This window comes from Glossina fuscipes, unplaced genomic scaffold (assembly GCF_014805625.2).
Source record: "Glossina fuscipes isolate IAEA_lab_2018 unplaced genomic scaffold, Yale_Gfus_2 0, whole genome shotgun sequence".
NCBI lineage: Eukaryota > Metazoa > Arthropoda > Insecta > Diptera > Glossinidae > Glossina > Glossina fuscipes.
This window is the reverse complement of record NW_023998414.1, coordinates 7,983,536-8,001,984: the sequence shown is the minus strand read 5'-3', so window position 1 is coordinate 8,001,984 and position 18,449 is coordinate 7,983,536. Positions and strand designations below refer to the sequence as shown.

General features: G+C 34.4%; 4 protein-coding genes across 6 annotated transcripts in view; 2 read left to right on the top strand and 2 right to left on the bottom strand.

Moving 5' to 3' along the window:
- Positions 1–1,733, top strand: part of LOC119642778 (mitochondrial tRNA-specific 2-thiouridylase 1) — a 2,836-nt gene extending 1,103 nt beyond the window's left edge. The window contains exons 4-6 of one of the 2 annotated variants that reach the window (XM_038042052.1): positions 37–221; positions 289–515; positions 576–1,733. In XM_038042052.1, the coding sequence (XP_037897980.1) occupies positions 37–221; positions 289–515; positions 576–1,064 (901 nt within the window). In that variant the 3' untranslated portion in view covers positions 1,065–1,733. Of the gene's footprint in view, positions 1–36; positions 222–288; positions 516–557 lie in introns of both variants that reach the window. The other variant, XM_038042060.1, reaches the window with a different exon arrangement.
- LOC119642769 (cell division control protein 45 homolog) lies at positions 1,734–3,823 on the bottom strand. Its single transcript, XM_038042042.1, has 2 exons — positions 3,251–3,823; positions 1,734–3,184 (listed from the first exon to the last, which is right to left on the bottom strand). Exons 1-2 carry the CDS (start codon positions 3,590–3,592, stop codon positions 1,814–1,816), a joined length of 1,713 nt encoding a protein of 570 aa, XP_037897970.1. The 5' UTR covers positions 3,593–3,823; the 3' UTR covers positions 1,734–1,813.
- A 792-nt stretch (positions 3,824–4,615) lies between these two features.
- On the top strand, positions 4,616–8,613 carry LOC119643121 (protein MMS22-like). Of its 2 annotated transcripts, XM_038042478.1 has the most exons (4): positions 4,616–5,247; positions 5,299–5,924; positions 5,991–7,524; positions 7,582–8,613. In XM_038042478.1, the coding sequence occupies exons 1-4, from the start codon at positions 4,946–4,948 to the stop codon at positions 8,447–8,449; spliced, it is 3,330 nt and encodes a 1,109-aa protein (XP_037898406.1). In that variant the 5' UTR covers positions 4,616–4,945; the 3' UTR covers positions 8,450–8,613. The 2 variants fall into 2 exon arrangements, with proteins under 2 accessions (XP_037898406.1, XP_037898400.1); XM_038042472.1 differs by having other exon boundaries at positions 4,617–5,247; positions 5,991–8,613.
- Positions 8,614–11,797: 3,184 nt separating this feature from the next.
- On the bottom strand, positions 11,798–17,015 carry LOC119643198 (serine/threonine-protein kinase PAK mbt). The gene is made up of 4 exons (XM_038042547.1): positions 15,616–17,015; positions 15,433–15,553; positions 15,104–15,375; positions 11,798–12,367 (listed from the first exon to the last, which is right to left on the bottom strand). Exons 1-4 carry the CDS (start codon positions 16,849–16,851, stop codon positions 11,894–11,896), a joined length of 2,103 nt encoding a protein of 700 aa, XP_037898475.1. The 5' UTR covers positions 16,852–17,015; the 3' UTR covers positions 11,798–11,893.
- Positions 17,016–18,449: the final 1,434 nt, after the last annotated feature.

Here is an 18,449-nt window from a genome sequence, read left to right as displayed (position 1 = left end):
AAATTATTATTATTATTTCTTACTTAAGCTTTTCAGTTGTTTTCTAGACGACTATCAAAACGGTCTTACTCCTAATCCGGACATATTGTGCAATCGGCATATAAAATTTGATTTATTTTATAAACATGCGTTAGAAAACTTAAAGTACGATGCTATTGCTACGGGCCATTACGCGAAGACGAATTTCGGACCATATCTAGAGTACTATGAAGAAGGAAAAGGTAAACATTAAAGAAATATTTCAATATCTTCTATCGCACAAATTAATTGCATAATTAATTTAATTAGCTGCTGAACTTAGGATACCAAAAGATGCATTTAAAGATCAGACATTTTTCCTAGCAGCTATTAAACGTGACGTATTGCGTAAAATCATGTTTCCCCTAAGCGATCTTTATAAAATTGAAACAAAAGAAATCGCTAAAAAATGCGGCCTGAATCGTTTAACACAAAAAAGAGAGAGTACAGGCATTTGTTTTGTTGGTCATCGGGATTTTAAAGAATTCATTAAGGAGGTAATTATTTATTGAATGAGTTAATGAAAGATTACATCTTAGGCTTTTATATTTTTCAAGTATATAATTCCAAAGCCCGGTAATTTTATCGACATTGATACTCAGCAAATAGTAGGCCAACACGACGGTATACATCTATGGACAATAGGACAACGCTGCCGTCTAAGTTCTCATCTAAAACCGTATTATGTTGCACAAAAAGACATTTTTACTAACACAATTTATATAGCATCAGGTCATAATCATCCAAAATTATTTAATGACGTAATCTTTACCAATCACGTGAATTGGTTATGTCCAGATCCTTTAATCAAACCGAATAGTGTATTGAAATGTCGCTTCCGTTTTCAACATACCAAACCTCTCGTAAATTGTTTAATTTATAGAAATTTTGATATGAAGAGCGATGAATTGGAAGTTTTGCTTGAAAAACCTTTGCGTGCCATAACACCTGGACAATATGCGGTATTCTACAGCGATACAAATTGTTTAGGATGCGCTCGAATTGTCAAAAGTAGTATGAGGGATAATCGAGACAATGTTATATAGGCTTGGAAGAGAAAGCGAAATAAAATTTATGAAATGCCATATATTACATAAGAATAGCGTTCTTTTCATTGTATATTCGAGTTTCGATAAATTCGAACTATTGCAAACTATATCATATTTTCAACGTAATCAAGTTAGTTTCAAGATTCATTTACTTTTTAGATTAAAACCTATTCAATATCCTATCATATAAAATTTACGATTAATCTTTTAGTTATTATCATTACTTACGTTATCCCAATAGCATGTAAAATGGCGTTAATAATCGTTAATAGTATTTGTATACAAAACTATTTATAGGAATTATATTTCATATAAATTTCATTAACGATTACACACTAGTTGAATATCATTTATATAATTAAATAGTTTAACAACATGAATAATAGTTATCTTATAAAGTACTATGCTTTAAAAACTAAACTACGTTAAGTTAATTTTTATCTTTAAATTAAGTAGCAACGTGTATTCATACAACAACGATGATCGATCAAAATTTTCCACAACCAATAAAAAACGATCAGTGATGATGAAAGAAACTCAAAGAAAAAAAAAATCTCGATAAATCTCTTATGTGAATCAATGAATGAATCAATGAATGATTGATCACCGTTGTTATATTCATATTCGTTCTAATTAAACAAATAGCAAAAAAAAAAAAAAAAAAAACATATATATATATATATTGTCTACTCATTTTCCCGTATGTTCTCAGTCTATTTGTAATTCTAAACTAATGGATTATTAAGTTAAGATAAAAGTACAGTTAGGGCATCTAAAAATCGTGTCAAATCGCTTTGTCGTATCTGTATGAGTGAGGTTTCAAAAAAGTCCTGTAAAATAGCTGCATTACATTTTTGAGCCGCCTGCTCGAAAGCTTTACCAAAGAAATTCTTTGGAGAATCCTCTTGGACGGGAGGTATGCCTGCTAATAAGCAAAGACCACGTTCAGCATCAATAGGACAGCTAACAATTAGAGGCAGTTCCGGAGCAGTGCGGCTACGTGACGTTGCCACATGACCATTGAGCATAAACTTAGCCAGCAGTAACAATCCATACGGATAAGAGAAGTATGTATTCTCCTGGTTGAGTATAAAATACAGGAACGAACCTGTCGAAAATATTTGATGACTTTCCAAGCTGCTTTGGACTTGTTTAAAAATCGCTTGATGCAATAGCTTGGAGCCTTCTATACCAGCTATCAGAATATCTTTGTGATTCCGACTTAGACTATCAAGAGCCTCGAGGAAGCAAACTTCGGGAGTCTTATCCTTTTTCACCGATTCCAAAACGGCCAGCAAAGCGTACACAAAATCAGCCGCCGAATAACGATTTCGATAACCATAGTGCAGTGTAAATGAACCATATATAATATCCGGTATTGCATACTTTTCAGCCAGTTTGGCGATCATAGAAAAAAATTCTTGCCGCAATACCAAATCCATAGAACTAAACATTTGACGCGCATGCACCAAGGGTAAACCCATTTCAACTAGAAGTTCATGAAGTTTCTTTTCGCCTCTTAAGGTCCACAATTTAAGTTTGCAAGCACAGTAACGCGTGTACCGCATAGATTCTAGAACACTCCAATGTCGATATAGTACCAAATGCAGATCATTTTCAAAACCAATCTTGGAAGCACTCATATTGCTTTGATCATTAATTTTGTTAGTCAGTCGATTGACGTGCGACTGGATATTATCGATTTCTAATGTGTAAACACTACTTTCTATTTTGCCCAAAATTAATTGTTCAGTAATACCAACAATCGCCCACCATAGCAAATCCATTTCATCCTTAGAAAGCTTCCAAGCCAATTCGAATATTGTTAGTGCCGATGAACGCCCGTAATAACTAAACTGTGTATACTCGAACATTATCCGGTCACGTTCATTTTCCCAAACACGTCGTTCACGCTGTTTAAGTACGCGATGTTCATATTTTTCCATTCGACTTAACTTCTTCGCAGTTTGGGCCGAGTGTTCCGTGTCTGCAGGTTCTTCAGCATTGTCATCTTCTTCACTAGTATCGTTGTCATCTTCATCATTATCCGACTCACAAAATATAGATTCAAAAGCTGGAATATTCTCTTCTGCTGAAGGATCAGCCAACAGACATACCTTTTAGGTTTAATGAATGGCGATTACAAGAAGAAAGGAGAGTGTGTTCTTTGTTAATTACTTTACCTGACGATCACTGTATATATTGCAAACATCAAATGGACGATGAGCATCACATATAAAGAAAATCACATCCTCATCAGGTTGCAAAAGCTCTACAATATCGACGCAACCACCGCAATTTAACAATAATACAAATTTTACATCGTCTTGATGTTCACGATAGGCTCTCTTTAGACCAGCTAAGCCCATTATTGGTACAACGGTATACACCTTATGATCATACTTCAACAATGCTTGTAATATTTTACTCGCACAGATAGCATCAATATCATAATTAACAATAATTAAGATGCGTTTGTCAATTAAACGGTTATAAAAATCTTGTCGGAGGTCTTGAATAAACATCTTTGTCACATCAAGTTAACAAAACACTTTAGATATTTTTGATCTTAACTGCTAATTTACTAACTTTCAAAACATATTCTTTTTTCTTTTTTTTTTTTTAACAATAAAAATTTAACAATATTATTGAAACAAAAGCCAGCGAACAAAAACAACAAAATCCACACTAAATTAATTACGCGGGAAATTTAGTACAAGATTTACGGATGTTTAATATTTGCATATGCTCAACAGTATAATGAGATTAGCAAATCGGAATGCAATGGAATTAAACTGAAACAAGCAAATCGCAAAACTATATCGTGTAATAAATAAGTCCAGCATGCATTTATCGTTCTTCTTTTTTTTTAAATAACATTACTTTTCATTTTTATGCAAACTAAAATATTTTTTTTTAACAAGAAGAAATTTATAATAGATTTGACCTATGATTTTTTTTATTTGTGTTTGCAAAAACTTCAAGTTTTACGTGGCCGGAAAAGAGGTTTACACTAAGCTTTTCATCTGCAATTACATTGAATTAATTATATGCTACAGTTTTCCATATCGATATTTAACTGTGGATATTAAATTTTTGACAATTTTGCGATCATCAACTCACCTATCTCTTAGCGGATCGCCATAAATACATTCTTGAATTTATAACTTAGTAGTTATGAAAAGTAAAGCTCTCTTTTGATTTTACTGCTAAAATATTGAAGAAAGTCATAAGATTGGCTAAGTAAACAAAATAGTATTGCTTAAAATTTGCAATGGGTCGATTAAAATATGAAAAGAGACATGTATGTATTAACTTGGATGTAAATGCTAAATACACAAAATATGTTGACGAATCTACAAAATAAACGAAAAAATGGAAAAATTCATTTATTATTATTATTATTATTAATTTCGCCAGAGAAATAAATTCTAGAACTAAACTCTTAAAAGCACTAGCATCTAAGGCTATCTATCGGCTTAAAAATTCATTTAAAACAATATTCTTAATATAAAATTATTTTGTTAAATGCTCATTTTTCCCAGTTAGGTTCGCGACAGTTTACTCGTTCCATTTCGGTTTGGTTTTTTTTCTTGTAGTTTGATAAACATTGCGAACTGATCGTAACGTTTGAACACACTCCAAACGAAACAAGTTTGTTTTTTATTTGCATTTTTAAAAATAAATTTATTTTGTTTTAATAGCCATTTGCAAATAATAACTTAATGAACTGGAAGTGCAAGTACTTAATAGCGTAGCAAACTTTAAACTGATATTGCACTACGTTTGTCTTACACTGAACGAGTTGCGCATATGCACTGCACTGAATTAGGCATTCATTACAATATTCATAATTTACTTTTTGAAAGTTTGCTCGGATGGATTTCAATTTATTTGATCTAGATGAAGATGATATTTTATTAGCATCAACAACAAATAGCATAGAACCTACTCAAGCGACCAACATTAGTGACAATGAGATTCTTGAACTGCATTGTCAAGGTCCTGATACTTTAACTTCGCAATTTTCTGAAGATGGTTTTGTACGCAATGGTTTTTTAAATAACTATTTACTTGAAAATAAACAAATTATAGACGATATTAGTCTCACGGCTTATAAATTGCAATGGAAACATATACATGGCAGTGCAGTGTGTCGGTTCCTTTTCGGCGAAGCCTGGTAAGTCACGGAATTCAAGAGGATATTGCTTTACATCCTTTTAAATTGCAGCATGAATATTCAACACTTGGTCGCAAGTACAGAAAATCCTTTAAATACACCGCAAAACATAGAATACTGTCAAAAACGCCGTGAAGTTACCAGGTTGATGCATTTGTTATTACGAAACTTACAGAAGGATCAATGGCCTCTTATGCGCACGCATTTAATTCGGTTAAGATCTCTAATAAATAGCGTTACACAAGAGGACGACTTGAAACATTTGTATTTTGCCAATAGCTGTAAAGGCAACGATTGCCATATACCCGCCTATCATTTATTGCATGGATCAATGGAATGGAAATTTTTAGATTTATGCCTGCTCTATAAATACGAATGGATACCAAATTCAACTTATGAAAATCGAGAAGAAGAAGAAGCAAAAAACTCTCTTCACGATTTCCTAAATCAACTGGAGCGTTTTGTAGAAGACTTGGCTGCATGCTCTGTGTTCATATTTAAGAAAAAATGTTCAGCCGAGTTATTATTTTCATCTCCTTTTCCATGTTGCTGTTTTAAAGAGTTATGGTTACTTGTACAGTTGTCTTTAGAAAAATGGTCATTATGTTTTTTAGAAGAGCATTTAACGTTTTGGAAGCTATATAATAGAGTTATGGAAAATGTTAAGAAAAAATTAGGTACGATTCGTGAAGCCAAAATAAATTGAAAATTTTAATTTTGCGATTAATATTTGTTTTTTTCAGACATTTACTCTTTGAATTCATTAACTTATTGTGAATTTTCGAACTGGCTCCTAAATGCTTTGGTGCGTTTGCATGGCTATCGTTCGAACGGTTTATTTGAAGGACCCCAATATGCACGTGCGTTAACAGAATCGAATGAAAATTTTGAATTTTGCGACCGGATAACACAGGAATTTCTACGAAACAACCCTCAGGAGGAACAGCTACGCGTCTATATAGCTTTGCTAACGCCCACTTTATTGCAATGGTGGCCAGCCAAAGTGCAAATACCTATGCTGTTATGGGAACATTTTCATAAAAAACTCAATTCTTCTTTCTACGTTCCGGGTGGTGTGCCCAGCAATTTGGCCGTGACCTGTTCAACTGGCCGAACTTATGTGGATAAATATAGAGCGCTGTTGCAAAAAAAGCCGGACGTCAATCTTGCCAGTTTTACCTTATTTAACGTGCTGCTAGGGAAGTTATTGGAACGATTATCGACCTCACAAGCCAACCATCAAGCTCAGAAACTTTTAGGACGCATTTACGCGAAATTCAGTGCACAAAAGTTTTTGACTCTAAATGAAACCGGTATACATCATCTTATTGAATTGTTTTTGCTTTTGGCTCTTAATGGAGATTTCAACGATTTGGCTCCTAAGCTGCGAGACAAATTACTAGCCTTGCAGTTTGATAAAATAACTCCAAATAAACAGATCGCGGTAGCCAAGGGTCATATGGCCTTGTGGATTTTGCATGCCGAAAATCGCAGTGATATGACAGATTATATTAAAAAAGTTTTGCAGCAATTAAACAGCATAGGTAACGATTTAGCTGTTTCGAAAATCATAGCTGATACTTTACTAGATATCTACCAGCTAACTGACGATTTTCAGCTTGGCGAGCATTTGCTTATTGGTTCATGGATACCCAACTTTCTTAGCAATTGCTTGCCTGTGGAGCAAAAGCTTACGTTCGAAGCCTTGCATTTGATATTTACGAAATTGCAATCAACTGAAATTTATCTCGATTCAGGCAATCAACTAATGCAGGCCTTACACAGCTTCATATTGCCATTCGTTAAACAACAGTTTTTGACAAACAGTAGCCATTTCTTGGCTCAATTGGCTGCTGACTTTTGCATTTGTTCTCCTTTAAATCAGGAAACACAAGGTTTTCGAAAGCTATTTACACATTTTACCGAGGCACAGTGTATTAACCGCGGCACTCAACTAAATTTCTTATTGAAAATTCTCGTCAGCGAACGTAAATCACTGGTGGATTCTTCTATAACGATGCAAATTTGGTTGAAAAGTTTAGTTCTGTTAACGCATAGCCAAGAGGAAGTAAAAGAATTAACTAAAATCGTTGTGCAACTGGCAGACTATCAATATATCACTAATAATGATGCGGGCGATTTGATGGAAGCGAAAGAACCTTTATACAATTTTATAGCAGCGATAGGCAGAAATTACCAGGAATCGTTAGAAGATCAACAAAAATGCCTACGTTTAACTCATAATTTCAATCTCTACATACGCAATTTTGACAAGTGGTTAGTGTCGATCGATTCGAAGTTTGAGAAGCTCGATATATTATTTCGCTTTTATAGCTTCCTGGCCATAGTTATATACAATTGTCCTCATATGATTTACGTTAAATCGAAAATAACTTGTTTTTTGCATATTGCTATTACACGATATGTCTTACCTACCACTGTTCAAATGGGTAAAGCACCTGAAGGCAAATTAGCGCAATTGGTGCATAAAGTGTGGCCGGTGGTGGTGCAGGGAATAGGTCAGCTGAATTTCAAAACTGACGGATATATAAACAAGACCTTAACTGATCTTATTCAGAAATGGACGCCACATTTTAAAATCTCACCCAATTCGAAATTGGTAGCACGTCCGTTTATCATCTGCTTGCAGGGACAAAACCAAGAGCTCTCTTTATTCGTTTTCGAGAAACTAACAACACTCTTTTTAAATACGCAACGTCGACAGGCGGATCCTTACGCTTGCCTAGTCATTACAATATTTCAAGAAATAGTTGACGCCTTCTGTCAACGAGATGATCCTTTGAACGAGCAGCGTTTATCGTTATTTATCAAAGGTACTTGCTTGGCTACTCTATGCCACATTATGATGGTTGATGAATTAGTACCCAGTCGTACTTTATTGCTTGCGCTATTTCAACGTCTTCTAAATTGCGATTTATTTCGCAATTCCAAATCACTTAAGGAGCTCTTTCTACAACAATTGCGCACTTTAACCAAAAAGCATTTAGCGTATTATACGTTTTTTTATTTTGACCTATTAATGCAGTTATCGCAAATCTCTCCTGAATTAATAGCCGACATTATGGATTATCTATTGGCCGAAATTATGATAGTCGAACAGAAGCGTGGCGTAGACGAAGACAATCGTATACGCCAGTGTTTACTGAAATTACAACAAAGTGTTAAAGTGAGTAAAAAATGAAAAGTAAAAAAACAGAGGGCCACAATTCACTCTCAAAGTAGTAATGCAAAGAATGAAAAGAATTAGTAGACGTTGACTACGAAAATGTCAAATCCTTTCACACCTCCCGTGAAATCTATGTAAGTTCTTTGCTTCAGCTTTTTTTTTTTTTTTTTTTTTTTTTTCTTTTTAACTTAAACAATATATAAAACTATTTAACAGTTCAATTGATTGATTTATTTGCAAGTAAGGAAATTTATTACACGCCCGTACTAGAAGCGCTCAATGCAACTCACAAGCATAAAAATTTGAGAATTCTATTAAGCCATTCCACGAATAAGACCAGTGATATGAATCAAAGTTTTGTCAAGTAAGTTTACTGTCAATCACATACCAAGCATCTTCAAGGTTGCAATTGTCCGTTGCAATCGCTCATCGGCAATATGAACGTAATATGCACAAAATATATTATTTGCTTCCATGCACTTGGGGGACTAATAACAAAATTAATGTATTAACGGTAGAATATTGTTTAAACATTCTGTCAAGTTTAAAAGTGCCTTAACTCTAGTTCTCTCTGGTCCTTATATTTGGCATCTAGGCCGATATGATTTTAATTTTGCATATGCGTCGGGTGTACCTTACATACCTTGAAATTTGATGCAATTTTTTTTTTAGGTTGATAGCCACCAGGTTGATAGCCATACACGATACATATGGTCAGGCGAAATCATCTAAACTACAATACATTATGCGCTTCATTTATTATTATTATTATTATTATTATTTTAATTTTAGACTAATGAAATGAATTCTTAGACTAAAAAAAGACACTGAGCACTAGCAACACAGGCTATCGGCTCTAATTAAAAAAAAAGAAAAATAATAAAATGTGCATTAGATAATGAGCTTAGTAGTATTAATAAAGTAATGAAGCTGATTGTAGAATGTTCAAAGGGTTAATCGTTCCAAATGCAATACTTCTAGCCAAGGAAAAGTTGAGGCAGTCGCAGAGAATGCGCTTTATAGTAAGAGTTTGTCCACAACAGCAGATTGGGGAAGAAGACTTCTTCAGGATCCATTGGTGAGTTGCAATTGTATGACCAAGGCGAATTCTCGAGAATGTTTGGATCTTGGTTTTTTCAACATTTGTTGGATATAGAGGTGGAGTTAATTGAGAGTTAATGCAAGAGTAGTGTTGATGATGGTATTGTAAATTTCCTTCTGCAATTTCCTCTTTAACTTTTCTTCCAATGTATCTTTGAAGATCCAACTTTTCCATGACATCATCCATAATTAGAGGAGGAGCAGAAGCAGCATACTTTGCGCTTCATTTAAAATTTGGTCAGTTGGAGCGATTTATTTTTGTATGATAATCGAAGAAAAATGTTTCTAGTTTCGTAGTAATGTTTTTTTCATTTGATTGAATTCCGCAAGAAATTTATAAAATTATGTATATATGTATATAAAAGACTAGAAAAATCTCAATAACTTGCGATTTACACCGTCATTCTTGAAAATCAACCATCATCCAAATTATTTTGAATCTAGTGATTTGAGAGAGATAGTGACTTGCATTTTTTTGAAACCTTCATACTTATCATCTTTTTTTTTAATATTAAGCGCATAAAAAACTGATTTTCGTTTTAGAAATTTTTTCCTTTTTTGTTTATAAGTTGAAGTATGGAAGAGTCCCGTTATCTTATAGATTCATCATCCAGTAACGTAATTTCAGTTTTTAATTTCACACTTATAAGAATTTTTGGTTATTTGATTATTTTGAATTGTTTGATGATTTTTGAGACTGAGAGTAACAGTTGGATGAATTTACGCCAAGAAGGCGTACGATCAATGGCAAAGACTTACAGATATTCAGTACGGTACTGACGAATTTTGCGATAAAAAAAATTCGAAACAATTTAAAAATAGTCAAAAGTATTTCTTTTCATATCTAATAACAACAGCAACAGCAACAACAACAACAAATTTCAGTAGGCTTAACCAATTTAAACAAAAATTTCATTTATTTAATAATATTCGATTTTTCATTCAGTTTGTAACTCCTAGAAATACATATTAAGATAACATACATTCATACTTTTATTCGATTAGCTATACATATATGTATATGTATCGATGGTGTTTAGAACACTCACTCAAAAGCTGGAATTGGATAAGTGACGCTTGTGAACTTATAATCGATATCAATCTAAAAGTCGGTAAAAAAAATTTTTTTTATAGGCCGAACTCACCGGTCCAAAGTTAAGAAAGTGCTTTGTAATCCATTGGCCACCGGGGGGCGTGGTAGTTGATAGATAACTTTATTTGATTTCTGATAATCTGAAGTATTCATCAAAGTTCAAAAAGTTTATTACATCAATGCTCCGAGCATTTTCATTTTAATTTCAGATCAATTATTAATATAGATCGATTTGTTTTTTTTGTTGTGTGAGTTTGTTTATTATTTATACCACCTTTTTTTTTTTTTTTTGTTTAAGTCAATTTAAATCAAGTACCGTCATATTACTTATTTTTTCTCTTCTCGTTTTTGTGGTTGTCATAAGTGTTAGCAAGCGCTATGAATAGGCGAACGGCCAACTGCCAAATCGCTTGATAGCTTCATTTTAGCCCTCTGATACATATTTTTAAGACTTACAAACTAAATGACTTCCTTCGGCTGTTGTGGATATAAATACTGGGAATGTTTTTTAGCAAATGCGTAAGTTTTTAATAATTTCTGTACATAATTTTAGTTTTACTTTATTTTCGGGGAATGTTTGTCAGTATCATGATATTATTTTACTATATATGTATTCATATAAAATAAAATTCGTTCGTTGTAATTAAATTATAAATTGTTTTGCGTATACACACATGGTACATGACAAGTGTACTAAAGGCACTTTAGTTTTAAAGGACTCTTTGTTTTCGGATACATTTTTAAGGTTAAAAGCGCTTAACAATGATTTGAAACCTTTTAGCAGGGCGAAAAAATAAAATACTTTAATGTAATTATTTATGTATAAAATGACTCACGGCACTCTTAAACATTATTAATCTTAATTTAAAAAAAAAAAATAATAATAATAATAATAATAAAAATAAAAGTGGTAAAATTGTTACATTTCTAAAGAAAATTTTAAATAGAAATAATTCATTATCATAATAATAATAATAATAATAATAAAAAATAAAAAAAATGCATAATAACATGATTTAAACGGAAACAAAAGTTTCAATAAAAAAAAAACATAGTAAAATAAAGAAAAAAATCAAAAACTTTTTTACTTGTTTGGAGGGGAATTAAAATCTTGTTTAAATCGTCTCGACACAACTTATCCACTTAAAAACCGTCTGCCTCATGTTGTATTATAATTTAAGTATCGCGTTTTTCTTCTTTTTTTTTTTTTTTTTTGTGACCTTACAAAAACTGCTGCAAAATATATTCGTCGATGTAAACATTCATTAATGCTGCCGGGTGTTACGCATTAGCGGTACCAACAGAGACGGTGGCCCCGCCTGCCTTAAGAATGGGTGAGCTAATAGATCAGCAGCTGTTGCTCGTTGAGCTGGGTCTCGTACCAGCATCCGATCCAAAAATGACTGTAAACGCGGCGAAACTTTATGAGCATTTTTTAAATTTGGTGGCAGCATATCGCGTATACGTCTCATAGCCTGTAAAGGTGGCTCATTAAAGAACGGTGGCTCACCGTCCACCATTTCAATGACCATTATGCCCAAAGACCAGATATCAACTTCCGGACCATAAGGCAAACGCGATATAACTTCAGGTGACATCCAATAGGGTGTGCCTACCAGGGATTTTCGCTTAGGCAATTCCTGCGATACTTGAGCACAAAAACCAAAATCGGATAGCTTAACGCGACCGTCCGCTGCCAAGAGTATTGAATCGGATTTAATGTCTCGATGTATAACGCCCTATAAAAAAATAAAAAAAACAAAACAAAACAAATCCAAATATAAATTAAGTTTTATCATTTATAATTGATACATTTTACCAGAGAAAACTAAATGCATAGAGACACACCATCACGAGCTGTTTCAAAATTAAACTTACTAAGCGCAATCTCAACGCTTTTGTTGTTCGTATTATCGATAGCACTGATGATTAGTAGCAATTTATTTGTTTGCTCTTTGTGGCTAAAAGTTCTGTTAATGACTTCTTGGTATCACATCACACATCACACTTTATACCCAAACTTCATAAAGCAAAAGCATATAGGATCGATCTAAGCCTGCCCGCCCGTTCATGTGTCTCTTCTGTTTTTGATTTCAACCTACAGATCGCTAGGTCTTGAGATATTTTAAAGCAATTTAGAAAACTGACGCGTTTCGGCCCAAAAAAGAACGCTCTTTAGAAGCATTTCCGGAATCGATCTGATCTGTCAACTCATAGCTCGTCATTTTCAAGATATTTTCATAAAATTTGATACACTGGCGCGTTTTGACCTAACGAAGAACACTGTTGGAAAATTGCTCAGAGCGGACCACTTTTTCGGCCACATTCTCATACAACGCCTTCTTTTTAAAAACCCACAACCCACTGTAGTGCTTTTATTTGAATCGATGGGTTAGAGGAAGGATGCGTGGATGTATGGAAAGAAGAAATCCATTCAGTATAATTTTTTGAATCGTATTAACTTGTTTGCCAGTCAGTCTTTCCATGTATTTCTGTGTTCATGCTACAGATTCTAATTTTTGAGATATTTTGACGCAATTTCAAACACTGATGTGTATTGCCCTAAGGCTAACATTTATTTAAAATGGATTTGGATAGGATCGTTTTTTACGACGACTCGCCAAGCTACTTGTTTTACTTCACAATGTTAAAAATTTTAAAAATTAGTTAGTGTTTTGAGCTAACGAAGCTAACGTAAAAATATTGAATCAGGAAAGCATTTTATTTAAATGTTTTGTAAACACCTTTCCATATAATTGTTCCCGCGAAAGGCTAGACCTTGTAATGCAAAAAGGTTAATTAAAGTTTAAATATTAAATGTAAAAAATTTTGCACCACGCAAGTGTACTTTTTAAACCTCGCATAATATGATCTCTCGTGGAAGGAAACCTTTATATGGCGAGAAATGTTAATTTTTAGTACTTTATGGCGTAAATTTTTAAAAAATAATAAGATTTTTTTACAAAAAATTTAGTTCAGGTGTTCAGGGTACCCATGTGGGTAAAAATACCCATGGAAATTAACCATTTCATGAAAAAAGTAAGTAAAATATTATACTAAGTGAAATGGTGTAGGATATTTAATAGTATACCTTGTCCGACTGTAGTCTTTTTATTGTTATTTAATGTTATCAGTAATTTCGACAAATATTTGGCAAAAACCAGAAAAAAAAAAACAGTAGCGCCATTTAACAAAAACTAATTCAGACCCTTAAAATTGTTATCATATCTGGTTTCAACTCTTAACTAATCGAAAATCGACTTGGATTTGATAAACTGGGAAAGAGTACCAACGTACATTTGTTTTCAATGCATTTTCATGATCCATGTGAAAATAGAATATCAGATTGATCTCCATCGGATAAAAATTAATAGGAAATCGAACATCGCACTCTAACAAGCTTTGAATAGAATATTTACATACGATTGCGTTTTCATCCATTAGGCTACGGAGATTTTCTATCTCTTTTTCCTTGTGCACTTTTGTCGGATCATCACCGTTTTGCACGTAAAGATGACATCCGCTAAGCTGTTTGTCATATTGGACAAGCTTTAGTTATATGATCGAAACTATTTGCGGGGTTAATAATACCCGACCTTGAATACGACAAATCGAATGACATTATATGTGTACTTCTACAATACCACTATACCTTATCTATTTTCTTTGCATTTTTTATATCAATCGGTTCTCTCCCTTCGTGACTTGCTGGCATTGATTTAACCCCCCCCCCCCATGCCATTTTTTATGCTTTTATTCAAATTGACTTTCTTTTTCTCTCTTGTCACACTCACCATTGCTGTAGTCTACAAACATCATTTCTGGAATGGGAGATTTCATAGAGCTTTGAGACCAATTGTAATCTCATTACAACGTACTACGCACAATTATGTTCAGCTCAAGCGAATTTTTTAATGCACTCCATATGCTTACTTTGCTACGATGTGTTTTAGGCGCTAAGGAAAGTATGAGCTGCTGCTGCTTTTTTTTTTTTTTTTTTTTTTTTTTTTTTTTTTTTTTTTTTTTTTTTGTTAACGATCTCTCTTTACGTAGCAGCACCGTTAGCGCACCAGCTATGTAAACCAAAAATGTCTTTTTACTTGATTGCTAGGTAACGTATGTAACGATGCTGCTCGCATAAAGCTCGCGAGACACGTAAACGTATCGTAGAAAGGTACGTCTCCGTTACAAATGAAATTTAGTAGATTTAATATACACACACGAACGGGTAAAATAAAAAAACTCAGTTACTTCGTCTATTTAAAGGGTAGCACCTATCAAAATGCAATTTAAATATCTTTGAGAGCCACACCCCAGTTAGCTTTAAACTATTTCAAATACTTTAACCGTAAAATTAGTTTTATGTATTCAGGTGCATAAGTATGCATGTGCGTTTAAACGCGTACATCCAAGACGTACACATAAAATTAATTAACTTGCAACGAAAAGTTTTCTCTTTCATTCAAATCACGCACCTGTGAATGCAAATAGGCCAACGCTTTAAGGCACTGTTTACATACGGTGGCGATTTGTTCCTCATCCATACGCGAATGAGTAACAATATCGGTTAGTGCACCACCTTCCAAATATTCCATAACGACCCATAGTTCATCATTAACCAAAAAACTAGAATATGTTTCGACGATATTTGGATGATGATAGTCGCGCATGATGACAACTTCATTAAATAGCAATTCACGACGTTGCTGTTTACGTAAATCCATCTTTTTTACAGCGACCTGACGTCCTGTAAAGGAATGAGTGAAAAGCAATTAGAAATTTACATTCGCTAAAATATGTTTACCCGTAGACTTGTCAGTTGCTATGCAAACCGTGCCTGTAGAACCTTCACCAATTTTCATGAAATTCTCGAGGTTTTCTCGTGGATCACCTGCCGAAACGACCATTTGTAAAGCGGCGCGGAACTGTAATAATAAATTGAGAATCGTTTAATCGGTTATTAGATTTTCATAGTATATTATCCGACCTGTTCATGCGTAAGTCGTTGTTCTTGTTTGGCAGGTGGGATCGCTGACGTATTTACAGCAGCAACAGTGCCGCTTGTTGGTCCAGCTGCCCCTACTGCTGTGGTACCGCCACTAGAACTCGAAGCTCTAGAAGCTGTTTTGGTTTGTGAGTGCGTTAGAGAATGGTGTGGGTGATTTTGATTTGAATCATTTGGCATTATGTTAGCTCCGCCTAAGGATTTTGTTAATGTTTGTTGAGGCAAGTGTTGCGGAGGCGAAGCATACTGCTGCTGTTGCAAGACTGGTGGATTAGCTACGGTTGGCGGCGATATCGGGTGAATTTGATTTTGCTGTGTGGGGTATACAGGAAAATTGCTATTGTTGTTGTTGCTATTATTTATATGATGTATATGGGAATGTGTGGATATATGCGAATGTGTGGAACGGGTATTGCTTGTTATCGATCCTCCAGGGGAGGTTTGTTGAGCGTGAACATGAGACCCGGATGTACTAACTCGATGGTATGGCAATGTACCAGACATCGTCGATGTTGGAAAATCAATGCGTACCGCTAATGGAGCACCCGAGGCGCCACCATTTTGGGACTGTTGCCCACCTACATATAGAGCGGACTGATTTGACGCCGCCACAGATTGCTGAGGTTGTGACTTAAATGCAGTATTAACCGTGTGATTCATAATGCTCGTAGACTCTTCGGGAACGGCTGGTGGTATATTTGCATTACCACGCAAATCTCTGCGTACACGTGGTGGACTTGAACTGCGTAAAGAGTTTGAGCGCGCTACATGTGAAGTTTTTGGCAACACTATGGCTCCTCCACCAGTGATAGCTGCGGAATTTATCACACCGCCTAACACCCCCGATCCCACAAAACTTGCTCCCCCATTGTCAATTCCCATGGCGTTCATATGTTGATGGCCAGCAGCATTACCCATTATTGTAGCTTGCGAAACCAAACTGCTGTTTAGCGATGTTGTGTCAGCTCGATTATTATTATGATGTGGCCTTACAATCGTCTTAAGGTCTAAAATTTCTGTTGGTGTTATTTCAGAAGGATCAACCATAGGTAGTGGCCGATTGGTTGATTTTAAAATCTGATTATTGCCCACAATGGACGCCCATTGTAGCGGAAGCCCCACATAACGCTGCTCACGCTTATCGAAGCCTGTATGAACACGATGCTCAAAATTGCTCGGCATAGAAATTAGAGGTTTCTTCTTTTTTTTTGAAAACATTATAAACCTTCGATGTAGGCACTAAAAAAAAAACACGCACACACGCCCAAACAAACGAAAAAAAAACACAAATTAAATATAATTTTCTCCTGCTTTGCAGAAATTTGTATTGTTGACTTTTCTCGTAATTAGGCCTGTTTTCTTACAGAGCAGAGATGCCAAGCTACACCGAAATAAATGCTATATAGTTGTAAAGCTGCCACAGTTAATGAAATCTTAACAATCAATGTTGATAGAATTCTTCCAGGTATACAAAAAAAAACAATACAATTAGGCAGCACTGTTTAACTCTTATACATTAGCAAACGCCATTAAAACGCTTATGATAGGGCCGTGAGGTATAGCAACCTATACATAAGAAATTTAATAGACCCAGTTATGGCTGCAATCCTAACTGCTCCATTAGTTATGCATTAGTTATCAGCGCATTCGGCATACGTGAAGAAATCTCCGCACTGATATGTGCAAATAAAGCCTCATAATTAATCGGTTGCATTTCCCATTCCATATTTTGGCTGCAACAAAAATCGTTGACTAAGAGAAATAGCACAACATTGGTACTGTATAGCTCGGATTTATCTCTCCGCTAATAGCCCTGTTTTAAAATGTGAATAAAAATAATAACAATTCATTTAATTGACATTGCCACGCTAGCCGTTCAGCTACATTTTTGTCTCTGATCTTTTAAAACGATACCCTCCAAGGAACATTAAGTTCAAAACCTGAAATGGGCTTAAAATCAAACTGTCAACAGACTTTAGGATTAGACCCACAAGAATGCGATATGTCATATGAATAAAAAGGCCTCAGGTACATGAACACATCTGTGCTGCCCGTATCATCTAGAAGAGATTAATAGTTTTATACATGATATATGCTAGGAATTAAAAGCAATTCACCTTACGATTGCCGCCAAGAGAATGTCAATTGCTTGTTCAAATATGCCGTATATAGGAGTAAAGTTAAAATATCTTCTTAGCCACGTTTGTCCTACTGTCACTTACATTATAATACTATGCCAAAGTGCATTGCCTTCATCAAGCATCACCCAATCCCAAGTAACATAGTCACATTGTTGATTGGTCACTAATCTACAATAAGATAAATTTAAAAAAAAACAGAAAAAAAACTAAAAATTTTTTATTGCATTGAAAAGTTCAAGTTTATGGGTAAAATTGTTTTGATCGACTAGACAGTCTATATTTTAATTACTTGTCAAAACATTATCGATTATGAGTTCCCGAAAGTGCGATGGGTAAGCTTGAGATGGATACATGTTTCATATCATTTACAGTGGTCGCAATCTGAAATTCGTGCGACAAAAGTATATATATTTCTCTGTAAAGCGGAAAAAAAACAAATTTTGAGGTACACATACTTCAGGGCGAGTTTTAGCAAATGAAGGGCTATTTTTCTCACTCGTTTGTTACACAAAAAAAATACGGAGAAGCTGTTTTATGTGGATTTGTTCCAATGGCCGTGTCGAACGGAAATTTTGGAAAATGTTCATTTGTATATTCAACCGTTACAATAAGTCACGCTGTGTCAAACATTTAGAAAGCAAAAGCTTATCGAATTCTGCTTTTTGAGGTGGATAT